At 45.0% G+C, this 27,468-nt stretch overlaps 1 protein-coding gene across 4 annotated transcripts; it reads left to right on the top strand.

Moving 5' to 3' along the window:
* Zbtb5 (zinc finger and BTB domain containing 5) lies at nucleotides 1–27,430 on the top strand. 4 transcript variants are annotated; one of them, XM_060379855.1, is made up of 3 exons: nucleotides 69–145; nucleotides 714–1,454; nucleotides 23,241–27,430. In XM_060379855.1, the coding sequence occupies exon 3, from the start codon at nucleotides 23,245–23,247 to the stop codon at nucleotides 25,255–25,257; it is 2,013 nt and encodes a 670-aa protein (XP_060235838.1). In that variant the 5' UTR covers nucleotides 69–145; nucleotides 714–1,454; nucleotides 23,241–23,244; the 3' UTR covers nucleotides 25,258–27,430. The 4 variants fall into 4 exon arrangements, with proteins under 4 accessions (XP_021509648.1, XP_060235838.1, XP_021509647.1 ...); XM_021653972.2 differs by lacking the exon at nucleotides 69–145 and adding an exon at nucleotides 172–564; XM_021653973.2 differs by lacking the exon at nucleotides 714–1,454 and having other exon boundaries at nucleotides 1–145.
* The last annotated feature ends 38 nt before the right edge of the window (nucleotides 27,431–27,468 follow it).

Below are 27,468 nucleotides of genomic sequence, written 5' to 3'. Positions count from 1 at the left end.
GGGGCACGCGGGGGGCGGAGCGGGCGGAAGTCACAGCCGGGGAGGCTAAGTCTGGACCTTCCCGCCTCCTTCCGCAGGGTCGGTCCGAGCAGAGGAGGGTCACCGCCTCCTTCTGCGAGGAGAAGGGGGGCGGAGCCCGACCCAGGTGAGGCGACCCTATCAGCTGGAGTGGCCTTGGCGCGCGCGCTCACGTGCAGGCGGTGGAGCCCCGGGAGCGCGCGGGGGCCTCGCGGGGCGCGCAGACACGTACCGGTGTCGCCGGTCCACCCTGTCTGGCTGCCGAGGGGTATTGTTACCCTTCGCTTCTGGGGCCAGGCGGGTGGGAACCGAGTTCTTGTGCGCAGGCGTCCCTTGTGTCGTCCCCCCCCTACGCCCGGCTGTCTGTGCGGGGTGGGGCAGGAGCTGGTGCCCTGCAAATCTCCCTCTGGAGATGGAGCCTCCTGGGATGCTGTGGGAACCGGCTCTGGATTTGCATCCTAGCGGGATGAGCCGAGGAGCGGCTGCCCTTCGGGGTGGAGGCGAGTGGATCTCGTGCCCCTGTCCTGGGTCCCCCTGAACGATGAGGTTCGTCCATCAGACCAAGGCCATAAGCGGTCTGGATTCGGGAGCCAGCCTCCTGGCCGGCAGCAGGGGTGGAGTCAGCGTTTGGGAATGCCCTAACTTGTTAGACAAAAGTGTTCAGTAGGCATTTATTGAATGCCCGCTTCTTCCAGGCTTCGTGCGAGGAGCTGTTGGGTGCGGGGGTAAGAGCCAGCCGTCCCGTCTTCCCCTGGAGGACCAACTGCTTTGCACATAAACAACAGTAATAAAGCAGCGGGTTAAGGGCTTTTGCTTCGAATTGTTTTTGTTTTGTTTCGTTCTGTAAAGTGCCATTTAATAAGGTCAGCCGACGTCGGGCTAGCATCGTGGAGGATACTGTAGGAGCCAAATTTAGGTTATTTGGAGGAAAATTTTTAGGTCAAAGACTCAGCGAGGTCTTAATTACTTCAGTATTGTGCTGAGTCTGGGTACTTTAAATTGATAAAACAGACTCATCACTTTCAGCGATTGAAAGAAAAATATTTCCAAAATGTGTTCTTGTACTGTTGAGTTGCAGTAAGACCTTACAAACCTTTCGATTTTTAGAGCTTGAAGAGAACACTGTGCCTTACTCGTTGGTGATTTGTCTTTGTATGACATGTGCTTTACATGGATTTTAAGAGTGGACCGGGCACTTCCTTGTTTTACTAGAGGTTTTTGTTTTCATTTGCCAAAAAGTCTTGTGGTTGGCAATAAGCTAAAGGCTTGCTGGCTAGGCGACAGGACAGATGGGCAAAGGAGAGAGTTTTAGAGTAAAGTCTCTAAGCTAAAGGAAGGCCTTCCACTGTTGGATTTAACACTTCTGGAAATCTCAGCAAGCTTGGGAAGACAGACAGACAGACCTGGCCGCTCCTGCAGCCTTGGTGACCTGCCAGGTAAGGCTAACAGATTGAGGATTCATTCTGGGCTCTTGGGTTTTGCTAAATAAATGGACTAGGACTTTTTGAGCAGTGTGTTTTCTGAAGATTTGTTTTCCACTCCCCGTGCCCCCCCCCCCGCCAAAAAAGGTTGTGTGAAAACAAACCTTTCTGTCTGCTGAGGGTGCTGGCATTTTTCATCTGAGTAGTTAATGTTTCTCCAGCAGAATTTTGCTGAATTGGTGAGTAATGAGATTTTGGAGGAAAGCGTTTTATAAGATGGGGCATTTCCCTAATTTTAGGGCTCAGTGTGTTCACAAGGGACAATCTATACTATCCAAGTCTAAGAATAACAACAACAACAAAATGTTTGGACAGCAAAATACACGTTTTAGTTTTTAAAGCGCACAGCATTAATTATATAACATCAGAAGTGTAAAACTACCCCGCGTTCAGTGACAGTGACAAAAAGTTCAGTGGGTCCAACAGAGTCTTGAGTCTTCTCCAGTGTTCCTGAGAAAGGGGGGAAAAATCCAAAATGCAACTTCCAGGTCAACTTTCAATCTCAACAAATTTTTCAAAATGTGAATTGACTGTGAATACGGTTTCGATCTGTCAGTTTTGAGCACATGCTCTTGTACTGTGCTTGCCCTGTATTAACAGGGACGTTGTCTGCTGACTTCTGCGTGACAGGTGGGGTGGAGTACAACAGTTCACTGCACCCTCTGTCTGACCGAAGCGAGCCTCTGAGATGTTCAGGCGTTTCTGAGAAGACTGCTCTCTTCAGTTTCCCGGGGGTGGCTTTGACTTTATTTATGATTCTCTTTGCTAAAACATTTTTACCATGGGAAATGGGAACTGGAGGGATGGCTCAGTGGTTAAAAACACTGCCTGCTCTTCCAGAAGACCGAGAGTTTGATCCCAGCACCCACAGGGTGGCTCACCTTTGTAATTGCATCCCAAGGGATCTAACACCCTCTCTGGGCTCCTCCTCATGCACATGGTGCACAGACATACTTGCAGGCAAAACACCCGTACATATAAGATAAAAATAAGGGACTTTTTTTCAAAAGCTTTTGTTGTTGGCCTAAACAGATTGGAACTATGTTTGAGTACTGACTTGATTGTAACTGAAGAGATGGCAGATTCTTAGTAGTCAAGATTATTTTATCTGTAGGTAAATTTGATCTCCTAACATATTATGGTATGGTTCCAGTAGTTCCTCAGTTCTAAAACTATTTTTTACAAAAGTACTTATTTATATTTTATGGACATTGGTGTTTTGCCTGGATGTATGTCTGTGTGAAGTACTGTAGGGTCCCTGAAACTGGAGTTATGAGCTGCCAGGTGGGCACTGGGAATTGAACCTGGGCCCTCTGAAAGAGCAGTCAGTGATATTAACTGCTGAGCCATCTCCCTAGCCCTAAAACTAGTTTTTTTACATTTTACTTTCTTTGAAGATAGGATGGCATAAGTAAGCCTGTTATAGCTTAGTTGGTAATGTTTAGTCACCTGTGGTGGCGTACACCTTTAATTCCAGCCTACGGATGCTGGGGCAGGAGACCCCGTTTCAAAAACAAACAAAAAAAACTTGACAGCTTTCTTTTGTGTGTGTGTGTGTGACACAAAATTATGCAGTTTATAACTACTGGCATTTTAGTCTTAATAAAATGTGGTGTAATTAAAAGACCTGTCCTCAATTAGTTCATTATAATTGTAATCAGTGAGTCTTACAAATTTGCCTTTGTGCTCTTGAGGAAGTTTGTTACTAAGAAAAGTGTATTTGGAGTGGGTTCTTCCTGATGTAAATGGAAATCAACAAACTGTTTTACAAACTTTAATGAATGATTAAATGGTGGTGTGCTTTTTGGAAATTTATACATGATAATCTGTTACTTCTCATACTCAATAAATGGGTTTACAAATCCTTTATAGTCAACTTCTTAAATTTAAAATGAGTAGAGTGAATTGCTTCCTGTTTTCTCCTGAATATGGTATTGTTAACATGGTATAATTGATTTTTCAGTATGTCTTAATTATTTCATCATAACTTAAAATCAGCTCAACCGTCCTCTTTCTCTAAAACTGTGAGGTGTTCAACTTTTGTAATCTTGTTTTAGTCTCTACTACAGGGAGGTCGAGGGAGGGTGACAAGGAAAACAAAACCTGCTAGTGCCTCTACTCAAACACCTCTCACTCTCTCTGTCTGTTTCTCTGTCTCTGTCTCTCTCTCTCTCTCTCTCACATACACACATTTGCGTAAACCCTAAACATGTCTTGTGCAACAGCATACATCATATGGTGTGTTGAGTAGAAGGTCAGAGCAGCTCAGCATGGTCAGGTACTGAACACTGTACATTTTTAAGTGACTCACACTGCTTTGAAAGCAAACTTGATATAAGAAATTAATTTCTCTTCTGTCTAGACTACTGGTAAGGGACTATTACCAGAGCTTTAGGGCAAAAATCCTCTAGGAGTCCCAGTGGGCTAGTCTGAGCCACCTGACCAACATGCCAAGCAAACACAGCACTGGTGGAGGGTGGGAAAAGCAGCTTTAATCAGTGTGATCACATGGGGGACGGCTAACAGGTTCAGTCATCTTGGGTCTGTCTTGTATCAGCTGACAAAAAGTTGAGATTTTGTAGGAAAGGGAAACAGGCAGAGACTGAAGGTTTGCACAGCTGACAGAGCAGGTGCTCCTGGTCTGACTGCCGACTGTCCTTGTGCTGATTCTTAGGAGTGATTCTGGAGAGGCTGCTGCCCCACCGTCATCTGAGGGGCACAGTCTGCTTCCCGTGAGATGACTGCCTGGGGTAATTGGCTCCCGTTTGGGGCTGATCTCATCAAGGGGAAATCTTTTTCTGCATGGTTAGCATTGATGGGGTTAGTTCCATTTCCCTGTTCTAAAGATGATTTTTTTTTTTTGTCTGTCATATTATTCTTAGAATCCAAGGTAACTGCAGAACAGGAACCCAGGAGGGCAAGAGTTAGAGACAGAATGGAATCTGTTGAACAGGCTGTTTATCAGCACTATAACTATCAGTGTCCCGTGCTTAGGCATTGCTTTCTTCTTAGGAAAATTCCTCTCCACCTTTAAGAAATAATATTCCAGCCAGGCAGAGTGATGCACACCTTTAATTCCAGCACTCAGAGACAGAGGCAGGCAGATCTCTGAGTTCAATCCAGCCTGGTCTACAGTGTGAGTGCCAGGACAGCCAGTCTACACAAAGAAACCTTGTCCCGAAAAACAAAACAAAATTTCCTTCTTTGCTTTCTCTTTCCTTAAGAGACAAGGTCTCCCTTTGTAGCTCTGGGTAGCCTGGAACTTGCTGTGTAGATCAGGCTGGTTTCAGGCTTGTTGCCAGCTCCCTGCCTGTCTTGGAAGTACTTGAATTACAGGTAGAGGCCACGGTGTCCGGCAAGAAATAAGTTTCTCTGTTAGGAATGAGATGCAATACAAGCTATTGGTGTGCGCGTGTGCACGCTGTTTGCAGATGTAGAGGTCAGAAGCCAGTTTTCGGGGATCTGGTCTCCTCCCACCTTCACTTGGGCTCCAGGAATTGAACTGTGGTTGTACAGCTTGCACATCAAGTGCTTTTACCTGCTGAACCATCTTGCCTCCTCCATGCCCATTCTGAGACGGAGTCACTTGTAGTCCAGGCTGGCCTCTGTATCGGGGGCTGACCTTTAACTTCTTATCTTCCTGCCTCCACCTGCTGAGTGCTGGGATTCTAGGTGTTCAATGCTGCATGTACTTTACTTTTAACTGATAATTATTTTTCACCTAATTATTTGTATTTTACATGTATGGATGTTTTGCCTGCTTGTTTGTGCACCACTTTCAAGCAGTGCCTAAGGAGGGAGGAAGTCTCCAAACCCCACCCCTACCTCATCCCCCTCCCCCCCCAAAAAATATTTGTCTGCACAAGTGGAACTGATACCAGTTTTTAACCTATATTTTCTCTATAAAAATGGAGGAAAGGTATTCTTGAGTTCTTTCCCTGACAGGATTTTATCCAGCTCTACAGTAAATGCTAAGAATTCTGGGGGGTCGGGGGGAAGCATGCCCTTAATCCCAGCACTCAGGAGGCAGAGGCAGGTGGATCTCTGAGTTTGAGTCCAGCCAGGGTTACACAGAAAAAAAAAAAAAAATCTTAGAATGTTAATGTGCTTCCTGTATACAGCTTGGCCCTGGCAGACAGCAGGAATCTTCTGATACGGTGGTTGATAATATTTGAATATGGGTGTGCTGCTCTTTATGAATTAGGTATGTTATTGAAAAGCTTGTGAGTATGCCTCTATGTAAATAAAATAGTTTTAAGTGCATTATTAGCTGGCTTGTTCTTCTAAGATACAGAAGATATTTTATTGGACTAAGTAGAACATTATTAAGAAAGTCAATCTATAGAGAAAATGGCCAGTTTTTGAGTATTCACCCTAAAGTACTGAGCAGTGGTGTCAATGCATTTTCTTCATTATACGAGTTTTGACATTACTAAAAATCTGCTTCTGCAGATAGGAAATGTATCTGTGGGTCTGAGGCACCATGTGATAGATTATTGTATCTCCAGCCATCTAGACCCATAGTGATTTTTTTTTAAGTCTATTTAGGAAATATGAGCCTTTCCCTCTTCATTTGAAGGTTTTAGACAGGCTGCTTGGGGGGTAAAACTCTTACCTTCTCAGTGCAAGCTCAAATCTTAGAACTTTTACTTTTTATTTGTACTCTTTAAGATTCACTTTTATTTATGTGTATGCATGTGTATTCCTGCCGAGGCTCAAAGAAGGCATCAGATCCCTTGGAGCTGTATTTATAGGTAGTTGTGAGCTTCCCAGTCTGGTACTTGGAATAAGCTAAGGTCCTCTGTAAGAGCAGCAAGTACTCGTAACTGCTGAGCCACCTGTCAATCCTTACAGCTTTTAGACTGGACCACAGGTTCCATTAGAGTTGCTTAATAGTTTTGAGCAACAATGATCTTGATTCCCAGTTGTCTTCTATCAGAACAAAGAATAGCAAATTTTATATCTTACAAACTAAGGGAATTTACAAACTATATCTTTTATCCAGAAAGTGTTGGTCATATGATTTATTGAGCTAGTATCTTGCTATGTAAGCTGGTCTGAATCTCACTCTGTAGCCTACTCTGGCATCAAATTTGGAGTACATCTGTTCTCATTCTACTGAATGTTGAGATTACAGATGTGCTCTATTTATTGCACCTGGCTCCAAAAAGTTTTTTTAAAAAATTATTTATTTCTGTTTTATGTGTATGGATATTTTGCCTGCATGTGTACCTGTGTACCATGTATGTGATAGGAGGCCAGAAGTGGGCTTTGGACACCTGGACTTGGAGTTACAGATGGTTGTTAGCAGTCATGTGGATTCTGGGAATCAGTCTGGAATCCTACGGAAGAGCAGCTTGTGGTATTAACTGCTGAGCCACCTCTCCAGCTCTGCTCCAAAACAGTTTTAAGATAGCTGTTACTTAGATTTTTCTGGTAGGTGTAATTTGAACCTTACCTTTGACTTCATGGCAAAGATCCAACATAAGCCAGGTACTGTGGTTTGGTTGTGGCTTAAGTGTGTTGCCTAGAGATTCACATTTTGGGAAGTTGGTCTCCAGAGTAATGATAGTAAGATGTTGAGCTCTCTGGCTTCCTCTTGCTTTATTTCCATTGAGATGCCATCTGTCATAAGGTGAGGTAGTTGGCGGAGCTTTTACTAGAGCTCTTTTGTAAGTAAGCTTGTAGATTTCATTGTAGCAATGGAAAAAACACACTGATAGGTTAAGGTCAAAGGAGAATTCCTTGGCTCCTGAAATCAAGTTCTATGATGATACTAGCTTTAGTTATGACTGGGTCTTGGGGTCTTGGTATCCTCAGGATGTATTCTTTGAACACTGCTACTGCTTTCTCTTGCTTTGGTCTCATTCTCCAGTTGGTAAAAATAACCACCCTCAATGCTAGATTTAAATCTGCCTCCCAGTTTGCAATCTGGGTACAAACAGTATTTCCTCAATAGCAACAATTAAAAGTTCAGAGAGCAGACATTAACTAGTGTGGCTTGGATCATTACAACTCTTCTCTGAAGCAGTCCTGGTGAAGTGCAGTGGGTATCAAGTTGGTCAGGCCACCCTAAATCATCTGTCAGAGCCTTGGGCAGTCTGGCCTTTACTGCATGGATCAAGAATGGGTAGGAAAGGGCTAGGATGTAGCTCAGTTGGTAGAGTGCTTATATAGCATCCCCAAAGCCCTGGGTTTGATTCCTAACACCATATATCTTAATCCCAGCATTCTGGAGGTAGAGGCAGGAGCATTAGAAGTTTGAGGTCATTTTTGGATGAGGAGATAGCTCAGCAGGTAAGAGTGCTTTTTATGCAAGCACAGGAACCTAAGTTCAAATTCCCAGAACCATTACCTGAGTTCAAACCACAAGAACCCTCATAAAAAGCCAGGGGCAATCATATGGTAATCATACAACTGTGGTGGAGACAGGATCACTGGGGCTTGGTAAGAGCCTAGCTCCTGGTTCAGTGAGCAATAAGGTCTCAAAAGGAATTGGGCAGAGAGCGGTAGTGCAGGACATCTTCCCTTGACTTCCAGAGAGGGTCCACATGCACCTCTAACTCCCATATGTACACACACAGAGGGGGAAAAGTAAGTTAGGTTGCAAAAGAAAGCTGGTTGAAGCCAGCCACACGAGACCGTGTCTCAAAAGAATGGGGTAGAAAGCAGTTTCATCCCAAGACGTAGTAGACAGACAGACAGACCAAAAGAACCTTTTAGAGATACTGTTTGAATGTTGATTTGTGAGGAAATGTTAACAGGTCTCCTACCATTCAGAATACTCACTTCAGAACTTCATTTAGTTATGTCTTACGGTTTGGGAGGATTGATTGGCAGGCCCAAGATAATCCTTGGGGTCTGTGATTGTCAGACAGTTGCTGGGGCTGAAATTGTCTTGAAATCACAATTCCACGTCAGGAAGGATTCTGTCAGCCGACCTCATCTAGGCTTCAACTAGCTTGGTGGCTGTTAGGTTCCAGCATAAGCAAAAAGGAAGAGACAAGGGCTACTTTTTAATGGCCTCATTATAAGTCACATGGTGTAACTTCCTGTAGAGACCTACCTAGCATCATATTCTTTGGATAGGTGTTAAAACGTTGTAAGAAAGCATGTGGTATTGGAGGTCTTAGTGTTGCCAGCCATTGTGGCACATAGAGTCTGCTACGTGCCTTGCCTTATGGTAACTAGTTTCATGAAGAACATGAAATATAAACTAAGCTATGTATGCTATTCTTGGGCTGACCTTATTCTGACTAGATGATTTTGATGCCTTGTTCACTTTTCATTTCTCAGGCATTCTTCCTTCCTCATAGCCTTTTGGGTTCTTGGTAGTGAATAATCTCAACCCTGTTGATGTATAATTTATTAAAGGGACAAACCAGGACCACCCTGTTGTAACAGAAGTCAGTACAGAAAGGTCACTTCTCCTTGCTCTCCCAGAACAATAGGGTGTGATGAATGCCTGTAAGCTCAGTGGTGGGTGCTTTCCCTGGAACCTTGCACCTTGAGCAGGTGCCAGTTCTGAAAGAACTGGTGAAGCCATTGCTCACAGGGAAAAGTACCTCAAGGAGACCACTCTGAGCCACAGTGACTGGGCTTAGCGTAAATCCTTCTGTCCTTGCTCTTCCTTTCCAAGCCTGAGTGTTCAGCCTCCTAAACCCCCCCACCCCGAGCTCAGTTAGAGCTTTCTGCTTGTCTTTTCATGGCAGAGGTAGGTTCCTTCTGGTACAACAAGCCTTAACTGACAGACAGCTGTGACTTCAGGGAGCTGTATCTTAAAACCTAAATTAGTTGATCAGATTGGTTTCAGTGTAGTTTGTACTGTTGTCAAAGAGCCCAATTGAGAAAGTATGTCATGATAAATTCTTATTTTTTTTCTTCTTCTTTTTCTTCTTATTGTTTGGTTTCTCTGTATAGTGTTGGCAGTCCTGGACTCTCTTTGTAGACCACGCTGGCCTCAAAGTCACAGAGATCCTTCTGCCTCTGCCTCCCTGAGTACTGGGATTACAGGCGTGTGCCACCAATGATAAATTATTTTGTTGATAACTTTTTGTTACAACAATACTTCTCTTGTGGTGAACTCCTTTTTTTTTTAAAGATTTATTTATTGTATGTATATGAGTGTTCTATCTGCACTTACACCTGCCAGAGGAGGGAATCAGTTCACATTATAGATGGTTGTGAGCCACCATGTGGTTGCTGGGATTTGAACTCATGACCTTTGAAAGAGCAGACAGTGCTCTTAACCACCGAGCCATCTCTCCAGCCCTGTGGTGAACTTCTTATCACCAAGTAACAGCTTAGAAACAAAGGAGTTTAGAGTTTTCTTCCTTTTTATTTTTGGAATTGAGGTTTTGTTGTTGATGAATTTGAGAGACTCTCCTCTTTATCATAGCCTCTGTACCTTTTTTCCCCCTCTCTCTTTTGTTTCTTTCAAAGAGTCTAATATGTTCCATGCTTGCTATCAAATTGCTGTGTAGCCTAGGATGACTTTGAACTTGTGACTCTCCTGGCCCCTCTTCTGAGTGCTGGGATATGGCATAGGTCACCATAGCTGGCTCCCAGAATAGATTTCCTTCACCCTGTGGATAGGAATGAAAGATGGACAATACAAGATGCGGTTGCTACACAGAGTGGCTTTACTAACAGAACATAGTGGTCTATATTGTTATGTATCACTTTAGCCTTTGGTATTGCCAGCTGTGTGCCATCTAGTTCTGACTAGATCCTGCAGTCCCTGCTAATGGTTCAGTCTTTCTGCCACTTCTGTGAGCCTTTGATTTTTTTTTTTTAACCCAGACACCTATGGATACTTTATTATTTTTTATTAATTATACTTTATTAACTTTGGATCCCCCTGTAGTTCCCTCCCTCCTCCCCTCTAGTACCTCCTTCCCTCTTGGAACTGGAGTTATTACATAGGTTATCAGCCATCATGTGGGTGCTGAGAATCAAACCTTGGTCTTCTGGAAGAGCAGTGAGTGCTCCTAACTGTTGAGCTGTCACTCCAGCTGTATCCCTCCCACGCTCACCTTGCTTTTAATGGTTTGCATTTTTGACTCTTCCAAGAACTGCCTTGGTGACTGGCATCAGTACCTTTCATCTTTGGGAATGTAAGTAGGTATACAGGTGCACATGGCATGTGGCAGATATGATCCACCTTGGTCTTTGAGGCAGGCCTCTGATTGGCATGGACCACTCCAAATAGGCTAGACTGGTGTCTTCACCTCTCAGCCCTGGGATAAACATGTACCTCCACACCACATCACCTGGGTTTTGTTGTTGTTGTTTTGTTTTGTTTTGTTTGACATATGTCAAAACAAAACTTGGGTCCTTGTGTTCAAAAGGCAAATACTTTTACTGCCTGAGCAATTATCCCAGGCCCCTTGTTTATTTTTCTTGTGAGGCATTTAAACTTTTTAATTTTATGTATATGGGTATTTTGCTTGAGTGTATGTCCGTGTACCTCTTTCATGCCTGATGCCCATGAAGGCCAGTAGAGGGTGGTGGGGACCCATGGAACGGGTGATAGACAGTTGTAAACCACCATAAGGGTTCTGTGAATCAAACCTGCGTCCTCTGGAAGAGCAGCCAGTGCTCTTAACCACTGAGCCATCTCCAGCCCTGAGGCATTTTTTTATACTCCAGAGTTTCCCTGTTAGATCAGACCAAGGCTGAAATTACCTAAAGTTGGACCCTTGCTTGGCTGCTGTTGTTTTCCTCTTCTGCATCTTGGTTCCAGCCTCTCCTGGTAGCATCTCTTAATAAATCTCTTGCACTTGAGTCCTCTTGTGGTCTGCTGCTGGGGATTACAGATGAAGGCAGCATAAATCAAAACCTTCATATTCTTACTCTTTAAGCTTACCACTGGGAGTCACAGTAATGCATTGCTCTTTCCACTTACATTTGGAATACTGACTATGCACTTAGGGACAGCCAAAACATATTGAAAATGACACTGGTACATTACCTGCAGGTTTGTTTGGTTTAACTCAGGGCTCCATTTTTACCTTTATGAGTTCTGTGTCAGTGTAAAACACAGCTCTTGTTCCAAACAGTATAAGAAATGGTTCATTATGACTCAAAACAGTAAACATAGATTGCTTACCCTGAGTAACACACTCTGCTAGAAGAGGTTACATGAACTTTCATAGTCACAGAACAAAAAGAAAACCATGAATTAGTGTGTTTACCAAATACATTAGAGGGGACATCTGCAGAGCAGAAAATGCATTCTATATACTTCATATACTTTGACATTCTCAGCTTTGGGATTAGTAGAAACTAAAGGTCTGCTAAGATGTTGTGGGGCACAGTGGTGTATGCCTTTAATCCTAGCATTCAGGAGGCTGAGGCAGGTGGATCTCTGTGAGTTTGAGGCCATTCTGGGATTATATAATTAGTTTCAGGACAGCCAGAACTACATAGTGAGACCCTATCTTAAAATAACAATAACATTCTAGATGTGTTTAATTTATCTATTGTGTGTAGGTGGCATATATGCTATCATACGTGTATGGAGGTGAGAGGGCAACTCTGTGGAGTTGAGTCTCTTCCCCTTTATGTGGCTTCTGGGCATTGAGCTTAGGGTCTCAGGCTTGTGTAGCAAATGCTTTTACCCTCTGTGCCACCTGCCTACCCACATATGAAAAGTTGTACCTAATAGTCACAAGAATTTTAGATTAGATACAGAGGTTGTTAGTTTATGGCTATTAAAAGGGACTAATGGGAGGTGGGGGCAGGGCCAGAGAAATAGCTCAGTGGTTAAGAGCATTTTCTCCTGTCCCTTTCTCCCAATCTCTCAAATTGAGGACTGACCTCTGTGTCTTTTATTATTATTACATGTGTAGATGTGCAAACATATTGGTGCTACCTGCTGAGTCTGTTTTTGTGTATATTGGTTCATATCTGAACATTTGCATTAGATAACCATTTAGGAGGTTCATCCCTGGGAAGAGGATAAGTCTTCCTCTCTCTGTAGTCATTAATTGCCTGGAGTTCTTTGTCTAGGGTAGGATTCTGTGAGATTCTCAGGTAACTCCTGAATGTCTCCTCTCCTACCAGAGTGGTTCCAGTTCCCACTCTTTCTTTTTAGACCTTAATCTTGAGGGATTGGAATGATGTGCTAGATTTGAGGTGGAAGTTCCTGGTGTATGCAGGAAATTGAGCAGAATACAAGGGTACTCACTGGAGGGTACTCAGTTAGTGTCGGGTCACAGTACCGAGAACCATCTCTCTGTAAACTTGGCCTACTTTTAGAAGTGCTGGGACAAGTGATAGGGTATTCATGCGAAGCACCGACTGGCTTCACGTCCACAGTTTGTCTGTTTTAGTCCAAGTGCTAGGATTGCTGGCAAGCACCACCATGCCCAGAGTGAGTTCATTTTATTCTGGCCAGTTCATCTCTTGCCTCAGAATAGTTTCTCTGAAGATATCACTGATTAACCAGTTAGTGGCTTGGTCTCACCTGTCCCTCATCACTGGGATGAGATCTGCTCTGGTTGCTCTAATCTGATCCCACACTGGGAGAGAGTAGAATGACAAGTGTCAGGGAGCTGACGCTAGTAAAACCCTTTGTGACCGGATTTAAGCAACAGAAGGATAGGAAAGTGGCCTTAGGCCAAGCCCTCATGTGTGTGTTTGTGTGGGTGTGTACCCATGTGTGAAATTCATGCACATGGAAGTCAAACGAAGATGGCAGGTTTCATGTTCTATCGCGGTCTTGTTCCTCTGAGACAGGTTCTCATTGAACCGGGATCTTGTTCAGCTAGGCTGAATGGCAGGTGAACTCTGGGGATCCTCCTGTCTCTACTCCTTGATGCTGGGGTTATAGGCATGAGCAGCCATGCCTTCTTACATAGTGCTACAGATTCAGACTCAAGTCCTCATGCTTGCACAGCAAGTGCTGCTACCCACTTAGTCACCACCCCAGCTTCTGGAGTCTTACGTGTTTTTTTAAATATTTATTTATTCTATGTACATGTGTGTAGCATGTGTATACCACAGCACAAGTGCGGAGATCAGAGGACAACTTGCAGGAGTCACTTCTCTCCTTCTACATGGGTTCTGGGACTCAGGTTGTTAGGCCTCCTGCACTTTATCTGCTGAGCTATCTCACCGGTTCCAGTAATTTGTTCTTGAGTTCAATTTTGTCTGGCCTGTGCATGAGGCACTAGTGTCTGAAGAACAATAATGCTTAGTTGTTGTTAGGTTGTACTCGAGGAGGATGGTGTGGAAAACAGTTGCAAACCTTTAGAGGGAAAATGTAAACCTCAGACAACAAGAAAAAGCATTTTAATTTTAAATTATATTTTATTTATTACGCTTCGTGTGTGTGTGTGTGTGTGTGAGATGATGATGATGATGATGATTATGTTTCTATTGCTATGATAAGTACCAAGACCAAAAGAAACTTGAGGGAAGGAAAAGGTTTATTTCAGCATAACTTTACACTTCATCACTGAGGGAAACTGGGCAGGAACTCAGGGCAGGAACTGAAGCAGAGGCCTTGAAGGAATGCTGCTTTTTGGCTTGCTCTCTATGGCTTGCTTAGCTTTGTTTCTTATACAACTCAAGACAAGGGGTGGCACCACCCATAGTGGGCCGGGCCCTCCCACAGCAATCATAAATCAAGAATTGCCAGGTGGAAAGACTGTAAGAGCCAGAGGAAAGGGAGTCTGCAGTGAGACTGTGTCTCTTAGGAATGTCAGAAGCCACATTCACTGACATGAGCTAGACAGAGACAACGGCCATAGACATGCTCAGGTGTATGCACTAAAGCCCCCAACCTTACACAGACCTACAGGGAACTAAGGAATGCTGAGGATGGGAGAAACAGTCTTCCCCAGGGAAGAGCACATCAAATTGGTTATCTAATACCAAGCGGTCAACTCTGAAAATATACATACAAGTAACATTATACAGACTGAGCCCAGTGTATGTGTGCACATACATGTATGTAACACTATGTTAATGAAAAGGATCATGAAGTTGAAAGCGAGATGGGGTATATGGAAGGGTTGGGAGGGAAATGATGTAATTAATTATGTTGTAATCTCAAAAAATAAATAATTAAGAAAAAAGAAATGAACCCGCAGATAGGCCCACAGCCCAATCTGATGGAGGCAAGTTGAGGAACGGAGGTTCTTTCATGCTACAGAAGTGCTCTGCTGCCTAGCCTCCTCCCCAGAACATTTCAGCATCTGTGTTTTAGCTAGTTCCTGCCCCGGTTCTGGGGACTGAAGAATGAAACAAGAGTCTTGAGCTTGAAGCATTCTGTCATTGACCTAAATCCCAACTTATCTAAACTTTAATCAAGTCATGTAAATGTTCAAGGAGGCTGAGGTAGGAAGACAGCATTTGAGGCCTGCCTGGGCTGTGTAAGGAGACTGTTCCCTTTTTTTTTCTTTCGTTTTGTTTTTTGAAACAGGGTCTCTATTTCTATAGCCCTGGAATTTGCCTGACTTTGCCTCCTAAGTACTGGGATTTTGTTGTTGTTTTTGGTTTTTTATTTATTTATTTTTTTCGAGACAGGGTTTCTCTGTGTAGCCTTGGCTGTCCTGGACTCGCTTTATATACCAGGCTGGCCTCAAGCTCACAGAAATCTGCCTGCTTCTGCCACCCTGAGTGCTAGGAGTACAGCTGCGTGCCACTGTGCCCAGTTAGTACTGGATTTAAAGGTGTGCTATCAAGCCTGACCCTGTTTCTTAAGCAAAAAAAAACAAACAAACAAAAAAAAATTAAAAAGGAAAAAGGAAGCCCTATTTTCTTTTTTTATTAAATTTTTTTATATTAGTTACAGTTTATTCACTTTGTATCCCAGCTTTAGCCCCCTCCTTTATTCCCTCCCAATCCTATCCTCCCTCCCTCTTCTCCCATTCCCCTTTCCAAGTCCACTGATAGGGAAGTCCACTCCTCCCCTTCCATCTGACCCTAACTTATCAGGTCTCATCAGGACTGGCTGCATTGTGCTCCTCTGTGGCCAGGCAGGGCTGCTCCCCCCTGGGGGGGGGGAAGGGGTGATCAAAGAGCCAGCCAAAGTGACGCTATGGCCTCCCCAAGGGGAATGAGCCCCGGTCTCCCCTGCGACAGGCTGGGTGGGGATACTCACCACTATACTAACGAGGAGGGCCGCCTGTTTTCTTATCTTCTAACTATTATTTAAACCTTTGTCTTGGGTCATTTCAGCTCAGTAGCCTCTTGTTAAAGGTCTATGGACCATGGGACATTTTCTTCAAAACAGAGCTCTTGGGATCACAGTCTCTGTGTGTGCTCTGTAGAAAACAAGCTTGGCATTAGACCTTGACATTTTAGAGAATGACCTTTTGTAGGAAAGAGTGGTGGTTTCTTCTCAAGATTCCACTGACATTTTAAAAGTAAGCAAATTTTCTCACAATTGCCGCTGTTGAAAAGGGCATTGAATAGAATATCACCATCCTTTTGTCATAAGTCTGGGTTGAAGTGGGCATGGTGGCACACACCTTTAATCCCAGCACTCAGGAGGCAGAAGCAGGTGGATCTCTGAGTTTGAGGTCAGCCAAGTCTATAATGCAAGTTTCAGGACAGCCAAGGCTACAAAGAGAAACCTCTCAAAGAACAAAAAGAAAACAAGTTTGGGTTGACATACAGTTTAGTTGAGAAGTGGAAATTACTTCCTTTACGGTTGCTGGGGATTATGAGTAAGGTCAGTAAAAAGTACTTAGCACCGGGGAGATGGCTCAGCAGGTAAAGAGCTTTCTGTGCACACTTGAGGACCTGAGTTCAGAACCTTAGAACCACCTAGGGCTAGAGACAATAGTGTGTGTGCAAACCTAGCACTCCTATGGCAAGGGAGAATGGGAAATGGAGACAGGAGAATCCCTTGGCATATGAATTGGGGAACAAAAGACCATGGTCAAAGTTGCTCTCTGGCACCCATATCTTGCACTCCAGCCCTACTCATCTCCCCATCGCTCCATATCCACCCATCACCCTTGCAACCTCCCCACAAGAGAAAAGAAAACAAAAACAAAAACAAAATCTCACCCTGGGAGCTCTGGTGTGTTGCAATGTGCCGTGCAGTATATCCTTTTGTCCAGATAGCTTCTCTTAGTTCTTAATGCAGGTCTGCGCTTATATCGTTTACTTTGGAAGGCAGGGGCTCCCTGCCTGTGCTTAGTAATTAAATTGTTGGTTAGTTTAAATTGTTTAGTTTTGTTTTTGATATTTTGAGAAAGGGTCTCACTATGTAGTCTTGGCTAGCCGGGAACTCAGGAACTTGCTATGTAGATCAGGCTGGCCTGGAACTCAGAGATCCACCTGCTTTTGTCTCTGAATGCTGGAATTAAAGGACTGGCCACCACATCTGGCCAGTACTTGTATTTTATTTCATCTCACCAAAACCTTAGTCTGTTGGCCCTTGGTGAATTGGGTGCAGTGGTGATGTGTGTTAGCTACCACCTGCCACTCTAGGTTCTTGGTAGAACAAGAGAATCTTGGTAAAGCAAGTAAGTTTGTTACAGTGACTGCCATTCTGTGTGGCAAATAAGGGGAGTATGTATTTGGATATAATTTTCTGTTGGAAAGTCATCAAAGGTTTAAAAACAAAAAGAGGGGATGGGAGATGGCTCAGCAAGTAAGAGTGATTGCTTTAAAAACATAAAGGCTTGGGTTTGGATTACCTGTCCCCCCTGTAAAAACTCTGGCATTGGCTAAATTCTAGTACTGAGGGGGTGGAGATAAGAGGGTTGCTGGGGCTTGCTGGACATCAGCCCCGACCCAGGTTCAGTCTCAAAGGAATACAACACTCACCATCCTCTGCACTGCGCCCCCCCATATGCATGTGCGTGTACACTCATGTCAGGTGGCATTTTTATGGGAAGACCTTTATCACAGCACTTCTCTGCCCTGCCTCCCACAGAGATCTGCCTCCCTCTCTCCCCTACTGTCTCAGATGTGGCTGGTGGTGTTATTGACTACAGAATACGGTCCACAGCCAACCAGCACAGTGTGCTCTGCTGACGTGCACATACAGACAGGCACAGACACACAGAATCGTAAGATAAAAGAGTATGGCCAATACAAGGCTGCTGTTTTGAGGCATTCTGCTGTCTTGGTAGTTACTTTCCAGGCAGAGCAGAATGGCACAGTGCCCTGAGTTGCTACAACAAACAATAGACCTTTAATTTTTGTGGAACAGGAGTTGCCATTGTGGTTGTTCCCCATGATCTGGCCGGCTCTGGCTTTTTGGGGAAGACCAGAGTACAGGGCGCAAGTGAGCTTCTTGGCATGTTGCCCTCACTTGCAACTCCTATGAAATGCTGAGTGGCATCGGGGAATTTGGAGATTGCAGTGATCTCAGGACGCATTCCTTTAGAATGCCAAGGGTCAACCATGCTTTTTAAATTTTTGCAAATGGATATATTTATAGAGTTTTGTTTGTTTGTTTGTTTGTTTGTTTTTTGAGACAGGGTTTCTCTGTGTAGCCCCTGGCTGTCCTGGAACTCATTATGTTGAGCAGGCTGCCTCAAACTCCCAAGAAATCCTGCTGCCTTCTGAGTTCTGGGATTAAAGGCATGAATATTATGTGTGTGTGTATGTGGTTTTTAATCCCACGGTTCCATTAGACTAATAGCGATGAAACAAAATACTGGTAGCCCCTTGTTTTCCCCTCACATCCATACTTCTCAGCCGTTTTCAAGTGTTTAAGTGTCCTCCACCATCGACTTCTAAGCATGGTGTCAGTCATTTTGAGACAAGCTGTCAGGTGGCATTTTTATGGGAAGACCTTTATCACAGCACTTCTCTACCCTGCCTCCCACAGAGATCTGCCTCCCTCTCTCCCCTACTGTCTCAGATGTGGCTGGTGGTGTTATTGACTACAGAATACGGTCCACAGCCAACCAGCACAGTGTGCTCTGCTGAGCAGCTGCCCTTTCCCCAGAACATTGCCTCATTTTGTAAATACCTATATTTTCTTTTTGTAAAAGGCTTTATTTTTATTTTTAAAATTTATGCTTATGTTCGTGTGTGCCTTAGGTGGTCAGAAGACTGTCAGCTTCCCTGGAGCTATAGTTACAGGCAGCTGGGAGCTGCCTCTAGGTGCTGAAACTGAATTTGGGTCCTCTGAAAGAGCAGCAGATGCTTACAGCAGAGCCAGCTCTCCAACCCCTGCCCCATATCTTGTTTTTTCAGTGATGGATCTTTATTGGTGACGTTGTTCAAGTCTTGATGGTCAGCCACATCAGAAGCTCCATTCCTTTTTACCTCTTGGAAACCTTACCGCTGCAGACTGAACTATGTAGCTTGCCGTGTTGAGGCTCATTATTTTCAGACTTCTCTTTGTCTGCTATTGTGTTTGTTACTCAGGCTTGTAGGGTCAGAGCCTAGGACCCAGCAGTCTCAATAAGCTAAACTCTGCCACTTGTCCCCAACAAGCCAATTAAAGAGAAACGCAATAGCAAGAAGCAGAGAGAGATGTATTCACTGTGGCCACATTGGGAGGAGGAACAGATAAAGAGGTCCAGTGACCTTCCAGGTGCAAGTTAGGGACACTGACGCGAGGTTTGTGTGAGTGGCATTCACAATTAAACAGTTCCCGGGTCCAAGTGGAGTTGTACGTCACTGACCCATCAGTGTTGGGCTCTGGTCTATTCTACAAGGTGGTGTGGTAAGTGGTCAGAACTGTGAGAGCTTTCTTCCTCTGGCAGGAGAGTCCTGAGGAGATTTATTCTTGGGGTCTATTGTTTCCATAGCCTGACGGCACAAGTGCCTCATCTCTATCTTCTCTCCTCCAGGATATTACAGTGGCTCTTCTGCTTCCTACGTTGTTCCTTTTTGTTGTTTTTGTTTTCCTAGTGTCCTTAAGTGCATCCTTGAGTAATTTCCTGAAATGGCAGAGGTTCTTGCTTTTATGAAATGCCTTAGCTTACCAGTGTAATTGATTAATAGGCTAGGAGTGGAATTCTCTGTTGGAAATAACATTGGAGAATTATCTTTCAAAGTATTGCTTCGAAGAAGTCTAATGCTAATTTTATTCCTAATTCTTTGTAAACTGTCACTGCTACCCCACCACTGGATCCTAACTTTTTTTTTTTTTTAAGGTTTTATAACATTGGTTGATTGTTTGTTTGTAGTTCAGAGGACAACTTGCAGTTACCATTTTTTTTCCTGGGACTGAATTCAGGTCTTCAGGCTTAGCAGCAAGTGCCTTGTGTTCTGAGCCATCTCACCTGCTCCTGGATTATTTTTTAAATCATTTTCCTCTTCTTGTTGTTTTATTTTTTTGAATTTCTGAAATTAGAGTTAGGCTTCATTAGCTAATCTTTTTGTAGTTCAGTTTTTTTCCTTTGTTTTAATCTGTAATCTATGTTTAATATGTAAAATTTGCTTAATTTTTTTTTCAAATTCTTTTAACTTTATATTTTTTGCCATTTTGAATTTCCTCTTTTTCCTTTCTGTCCCTTCTTCCCTTTCGCCCTTTTCTTTCCTCTTTTCCTTCTCTTCCATCACTCACAGGATAGCTTTGAACTTTTAATATTTCTGCTTCAGCCTTCCTAGTGCTGGGATTACAATCATAAATCACCATAGGCATGTGATTTCTTATTGTCAGACCATTCCTCCTTACAAAGGAGAAGGAGGAGGAGGAGGAGGAAAGGTGTAGGTGTGTTGTGGGTGGAAGCTGGAATGATGGCTCAGTGGTTAAGAGCACTAGTTGCTCTTCCAGAGGACCCGGGTTCAGTTCTCAGCACCCACATAGCAGCTCACAACCATCTATAACTTCAGTTCCAGGCCATCCAGTGTCCTCTTCTGCCTCCACAAGTGCCAGGCATGTACATGGTACACAGATATACATGCAGATAAAACACCCATAAACGTACAATAAATAAATCATTAAAAAAAAAGAGAGAAAGAAAAAATCCTCTTACGTATGTGCTATCTTATTTGAGGATATTAATTACAGGTGTTATTTTTTTTTTTCAACCTCAGTTTTTCCCCATATCATTTCTTTTTGTTACAAACGTTCCCTTGCATTCTGTTTATTCGGTACTTTGCCATCATCATAATTATTGCTCCATTTTATGATATATGTATTTTGCCTGCATGTATGCGTGTGTATCGCATGTGTGCCTGGTGTCAGTGGAGTCCAGAAAAGGGTGCCAGATTCCCTAGAGCTGGAGCTACAGACAGTTGTGAGCTTCTACGTGGAAATCACCTATGTCCTCTGATGAGCATCCAGCGAACCAGTGAGCCATCTTTCCAGCTCCTGGTGCTTTGCATTGTGTTAAGAGTTTTTTCATAGTAGGAGTGACCCCTTGACTGATTGGAAGCTGAGTAGATGGGTTGGCCTTGAAGAAGAATGTCTTTTGCCTTTTTGAAAATCATATGGGACTCAAGTATTTTATTGGGATTTCCAGTTAAGGTACACACAAGACTCTAGTCTCCTTGGGAAGTCTAAGCCTGGCTGCTCTCTTGTAGTTACAGAGCTGGTGGAGGTGGGGTGGCGGAGGTGAGGGGCTGTGCAGACTTGAACTCAAAGCTTTGCTGCCAGTGAAGTGACTCGTCACTCTCCAGGGGTGCTGAGGAGAGTGTTCAGTGCCCCAGCCCTGGAAGAGCTCTTCGCCAGAAGCCTTCAGCACTCTTTCCTCGCTTGTGAGCAGATGCAGGAGCCTGTGCTTGTCCCTGTTGCGGCTTCTTCCTGTTACAGCAACACCTTAGAGTTGTCTAGTTACTAGTCTTTTCTACCTGGGGGTTTACGTCTATCTTTCAGTCCTTTTGTCCACAGTGCTGGACATGCTGTGTGCTCTGCATACATGTCTGTGTTCTGAGCTTAGCAATTACTTCATTCAGATCCTTGACCTTGAAGCCAGAGGTGTCTCCCCAGGAGAGGATAAAATGGATTCTTTCTCTTTTGCTGTAGAGCTTGTAGGTAAGGACACAGAAGTGCCCCACTGGGGTTACTGACTTTGTTTAACCACAGAGGGAGGGCAGATCCCATACGCTAGTCAGGGGCAGAGACTTGGAATGAATGGGTAGCTACAAAGTTCCTAAAAAATGTAGTAATTTCTTAGATGAAAATAAGCAAGTTCTTAATTCAAACAGTTCCAGGAAGTATGCATATGTTTACTGGGTCTAGACTCAGCATTAAAAGGGCCCACATGGGCCCTTCTTTTTCTCTTTTAACTTGTTATAAAGAAAATTTTCAAATATATTGAAACCATATTTTTAAAGAAAATTTACTGCTTTATCTGTAAATATTTCCGTATCTTTAAAAAATACTTCCTTAAAAAAGAAGTAACACATGGTTCCTAAAGGAGTAATTATTTAATTTTATCAAACTAAGTGATATTGTAAGCATTCATTTTTGGTTAGTTTTGTAGGTGACCTGTAGTTTCTGAAAACATGGCTTTGGTCAAGCTTATTTGTGGCTTCACTTCCTTCTCTGTTATTTTTTTTTTTTAAGTACAAACTACTGGGCGTTTGTGCATTATAATGTATTACTGCAAAACATTTTATCCATGTAATCCATGTACTTGTAACAAGTTTGTGAGTTACAACACTGTGGCCACAATGAACTTGGTAACATTTCTGTCTCCCACATTGGGATTCCATCCACCTCAGCCCCAGGTCATTATTAATCACTATACTTTACCTTTGCTGCACCCTGATTTTTTCTTTTAGAGATTTTATTTATTTCTATTTCATGTGTGTAAGTTTACCTCTATATATATCTGACCCAAAGAGGCCAGAAGAATACATCAAATTCCACTGGAACGGGAGTTCCAGAAGTTGTGAGCCACTATGTAGGTGCTGGGAATTGAACTGGGGACCTCTGGAAGAGCAGTCAATTCTCTTAAAACCACTGAGCCATTTCTCCAGCCCAGCTTCATAACCTTTAAAACAACAAAGACTCTAAAAGACAGTCTCTGTGGTGCTGGCTTCAGGGGTGGCGTGGTGGCGGAGTGCATGCGTGCGTGAGGCCTGCCAGCATCTCTCTATAGCTAGAATTCTTCTCTGCCATCAATTTGCCCTTTTCACTAAGGTTGCTAAGGCTGGTGGAATTTCTTGGCATTCACTGTCCTAGGGAATGCTGAATGCTAACAAATTTTAGTGGGGCAAATAAGCCTTTACCCACATACTGGGCTTTCCCAGCAGAGATCCTCAGTGTTCTAAGCAAGTTACATAAAGGGCTAAGGGAGTCCGTGTGTCTGCATGGATTTGGAGCTGAGCCGAACTGACTTGCTCCTAGTCGACAAGGTCTTACATGTAGGCCCATTATTAGACCTCACAAGCTTTGAAAGCTCCAAATGTGGCCAGCCATGCTTTAAGGTTGTTTAAAATGGCATTCACTTGCGTGCATATGTGTACATGCATGTGTGCCTGTCCCCGAGTGGGTGTTTAGCAGTGAAAGCACAGCTTTGAGGAGTTGGTTCTCCTACTCCATGTGGGATCCAGAGGTGGAACTCAAGTTTGTCAGGCTTGGAGGCAGGAATATTAACTGGCTGAGCCATCTTGCCAGTCCCACCCCTGCCCCTTCGTCTTTTCAAAACAGGGTTTCTCTGTATTGCCCTGGCTGCCCTAGAACTTGCCTTGTAGACCAGGCTGGCCTTGAACTCAGAGATCCACCTGCCTCTGCCTCCTGAGTGCTGAGATTAAAGGTGTGCACTGCCTGGCTAACACCTCTCTTACTGCCTTCTATGTTCTGGCTCTGAGTTAAGCTTTGTTAGGTCTTAACACGTTCTTCCTGTGTGTTTTCTACAGGACAATGGATTTTCCTGGTCACTTTGAGCAGATCTTTCAGCAGTTGAACTACCAGAGACTTCATGGCCAGCTCTGTGACTGTGTCATTGTAGTGGGGAACAGACACTTCAAAGCCCACCGCTCCGTGCTGGCAGCATGCAGCACGCATTTCCGAGCTCTGTTCTCAGTGGCAGAGGGAGATCAAACCATGAACATGATCCAGCTAGATAGTGAGGTGGTGACAGCAGAGGCCTTTGCTGCACTGATTGACATGATGTATACCTCCACCCTCATGCTAGGGGAGAGCAACGTCATGGATGTCCTGTTGGCAGCCTCTCACCTGCATTTGAACTCTGTCGTTAAGGCATGTAAACATTATCTGACGACAAGGACGCTGCCCATGTCTCCCCCCAGTGAGCGTGTTCAAGAGCAGAGTGCCCGCATGCAGCGCTCTTTCATGCTGCAGCAACTGGGACTGAGCATTGTGAGCTCAGCTCTCAGTTCCAGCCAGAGTGGCGAGGAGCCGCCAGCCCCCATGAGCTCATCCATGCGCAGCAGCCTGGACCAGCGGACACCCTTCCCCATGAGACGCCTTCACAAACGCAAGCAGTCTGTAGAGGAGCGGGCCCGGCAGCGCCTCCGATCCTCCATGGATGAATCTGCCATTTCCGGCGTTACTCCAGAGAGTGGGCCTTCGGGCGTTCATTCCCGGGAGGAATTCTTCTCACCAGATTCTCTGAAAATTGTGGATAATCCTAAACCCGACGGGATGGCTGACAACCAGGAAGACAGTGCGATGATGTTTGATCGGCCTTTTGGTACTCAAGAAGATGCCCAGGTGCCCAGCCAGTCAGATGGCAGTGCAGGCAACATGGCCTCTCGTGCAGCTCAGGTTGAAACTAGTTTTGAACAAGAAGCTGTGGCTGAGAAAGGCAGTTTCCCGTGTGAAAATCCTGAGGCTGGCCTTGGGGAGAAGGAGCACATGAGAGTGGTGGTGAAGTCCGAGCCCCTGAGCTCTCCCGAGCCGCAGGACGAGGTGAGCGACGTGACCTCCCAGGCCGAGGGCAGTGAGTCTGTGGAGGTGGAAGGCGTGGTGGTCAGTGCTGAGAAGATAGACCTCAGCCCCGAGAGCAGCGACCGGAGCTTTTCAGATCCCCAGTCCAGCACCGACAGGGTCGGGGACATCCACATCTTGGAAGTCACAAGTAATCTAGAGCATAAGGCCTCCTTTAGTATCTCCAATTTTCTCAGCAAGAGCAGGGGCGGCGACTTCAGCGCAAGGCAGAGCACGGACGACAGCGTCCCAAACACCACTACTGACTGCAGGTTGGAGGCTGAGGCCCCTTACCTGTTGAGTCCAGAGGCTGGGCCAGCAGGTGGGCCTTCCTCTGCTCCTGGCTCCCATGTGGAGAACCCCTTCAGTGAGCCTGCAGATTCCCACTTTGTCAGACCTATGCAGGAGGTGATGGGCCTGCCATGTGTGCAGACCTCAGGCTACCAAGGAGAACAGTTTGGGATGGATTTTTCCAGGTCTGGCTTGGGTCTCCACTCCTCCTTCTCCAGGGCAATGATGGGTTCCCCAAGAGGAGGAGCCAGTAACTTTCCGTACTACCGACGCATAGCTCCAAAAATGCCAGTCGTAACTTCTGTTAGGAGCTCACAGATCCCTGAAAACTCATCCAGTTCCCAGCTAATAATGAACGGAACCACCTCATTTGAAAATGGCCACCCTTCCCAGCCTGGCCCTCCGCAGTTGACCAGGGCATCTGCTGATGTCTTGTCAAAGTGCAAGAAGGCCTTATCAGAGCACAATGTCTTGGTTGTGGAGGGAGCTCGAAAGTATGCCTGCAAAATCTGCTGTAAAACCTTCCTGACTCTGACAGACTGCAAGAAACACATCCGAGTCCACACGGGGGAAAAGCCGTACGCCTGCCTCAAGTGCGGCAAGAGGTTCAGCCAGTCCAGCCATCTGTACAAACACTCCAAGACCACCTGCCTGCGCTGGCAGAGCAGCAACCTCCCCAGCACTCTGCTCTAACCGCCTCTCCTCGGGAGACGGCACACAGGCCAGTTGTGTACTGGAAATATGGTTGCTGTTGGCAGGCAGCTAATGCCACTGGACTTGAGGTCTCAGCTGTCAGGTGGCTCTCATGAACCTCAGCCAGCCGTAAGCAGAGAACTGTTAGGTATAGCTCTTACTCTGCACATTTCTGAGTGAGGTGTGCACCAGGGAAAGTGATGTGATCCTGAAACCAAGTCCCTCCTTAGGGTTGAGGAATGCAGTCATAAGGTAGTTTGTCATTGATGAGTGTCACATTTTAAAAACGGAAGGGCAAAAAACATTCTAACACTATTTTAAAGCTCTGTGAAGCCTTTCATTAATTTCCTACATCCGCTGATGGGGGTGTTCCATCCCTGTGCAGAGCATACTTATTTGTAACCAGGTGACTTGGTGCTGTCTGCCAAATGGCCTTGGAGGACAAGCCTGTATGCCCCTGATGCTAAAGTATATCCTGGGCTAGTCTGAGGCCTCAAAGTACTGTATTTTGTATTTTTATCTGAGTTGCAGTCACAGACACTGCCCTCTGATGGTGCTGACACTGGGTCCAGGTAAATATGCCCTTGGACCAATAGGTGTATATACTTTTGAATACATCTCTATAGGTGTCTTTAGTAATTTTTTTCTGGTTTTAAAAACAAAGTTGTAAGTGGAGTATGTACTTTAGGGAGTGACAGTGAGGTGTTTATGTATGTGCCGTGTTAGTGTTTTAACCAGCGTGTATTTCTGATGGTGTATTTGTTTGAAGTCAGTGGGAAGCTGGTGTCTGTCTTTGTTTTGGTGATACGGAGTCCTGTTCTGTGGGTTCCCATGGTGCATTTGCCTTTCACTCCATTTGGATGCCCAAGGCTACCCAGCCCGGCTGGCATGTCCACCCAAGATCAGCTGCTCTTAGCCTTGCCACTTTTCACTCCCAAGCCCCATGGAACACACCTCTCCTGGACATGACCAGTTACTAAGCACAGCAGCGCTGTTGCCATGGTTTTATTACTGTCCTGTGCTAGGCTTTCAAAGCCTCCGCTTTCAGTTCTCAGCGTTCAGTTATTTGAAATGTAAATGTAGTAGTGTTCATGGCTCAGGACTTTCCAAGTCCAGGAAGAGTCAGGCAGCCTATAGCATAGAATTTACCAGAAACACCCAAGGCTCTTGGAGAGGCATTCCATGGAGGGCCTCTCTGTCTTCTACCTTGCTGTCCACTGACACCATGCTGTCAGGGCTGCTACGCCCTGATATGTACCCAGAACAACACAGGTTCGTGCATCTCTGTAAGCTCACACTTAACAAGAATCCTTTTTTGTTGTTGTTGCTTTAATATACACCTTTTTTTTTCAGAGATACCAAATTATTGTGCACAATTCATTAAGTTTAGAAAGCCACACATTTCTCAATATTCTAAAACAGACATGACTGTGTTTTCTCTTAAGCTGGTGTGACCACAAATCTGAGGCTAGACCTGCCATGTTCTGAGAGGGCATAGCATCTGAACAGATTCCCAGGGAGGAAAGGCCACATGGAAACCCGGGAAAGAGACGGTTGGAAGCAGTGGGACCACCTGAGAAGCTGCTGCGCGGCTTACTGCCAGGAGAGCTGAGGAGGCACGATGGGGTAGGTCCCCGCCTTCGTGGTGTAGGGACCAGTGGGAGTCAGGCAGGCCAGCAGGGAGGGCCAGATGCCGTGCTGGGGGAGGAGCCAGGCTCACAGGCAGAGCGGCAGTTCTTCCTTCCTGTCTTAAGGATGTGTGTGCTTCGAGTCTGCCCCTCACCTCAGCTCGGATACAAGTGGACTTTGCTCCGGGGCCTGTTCCCGGCACTCGATGGAGCCTGCCTCTCCACTGCTGGACGGACCTGGAGTCTCATCTACCTCGTAGTCAGTCTCTACGTGTGGGAAGCAAGCTTGAGGCCAGCGTCCTCCGACATGCTGTAGCTCTTAAAGATTTCCAAGGGTCCCTGGGAAACCAGGCCCAGGGTTGCTGTGACCTGGAGTTTCACTGGGATTCTAGCTGGTACTAGGGGCCTGACTTTTGATTTTTAGCCTTAATTATAGCCCGGCATAATCATGTACAATCTTCTGGAGATGGCATCAAGTGTAGAGGCACCCTGTCGGTGCTAATGCTAGTCAAAACAGATTTTAAGATTAAAATTTGTCAAATTCATGCCTCTAAACCATGGTCTCCTCTGTTTAAGTTAGGGT

This window comes from Meriones unguiculatus, chromosome 3, assembly GCF_030254825.1.
Source record: "Meriones unguiculatus strain TT.TT164.6M chromosome 3, Bangor_MerUng_6.1, whole genome shotgun sequence".
Classification (NCBI taxonomy): Eukaryota; Metazoa; Chordata; class Mammalia; order Rodentia; family Muridae; genus Meriones; species Meriones unguiculatus.
This window is presented reverse-complemented; position numbering and strand designations above follow the sequence as displayed.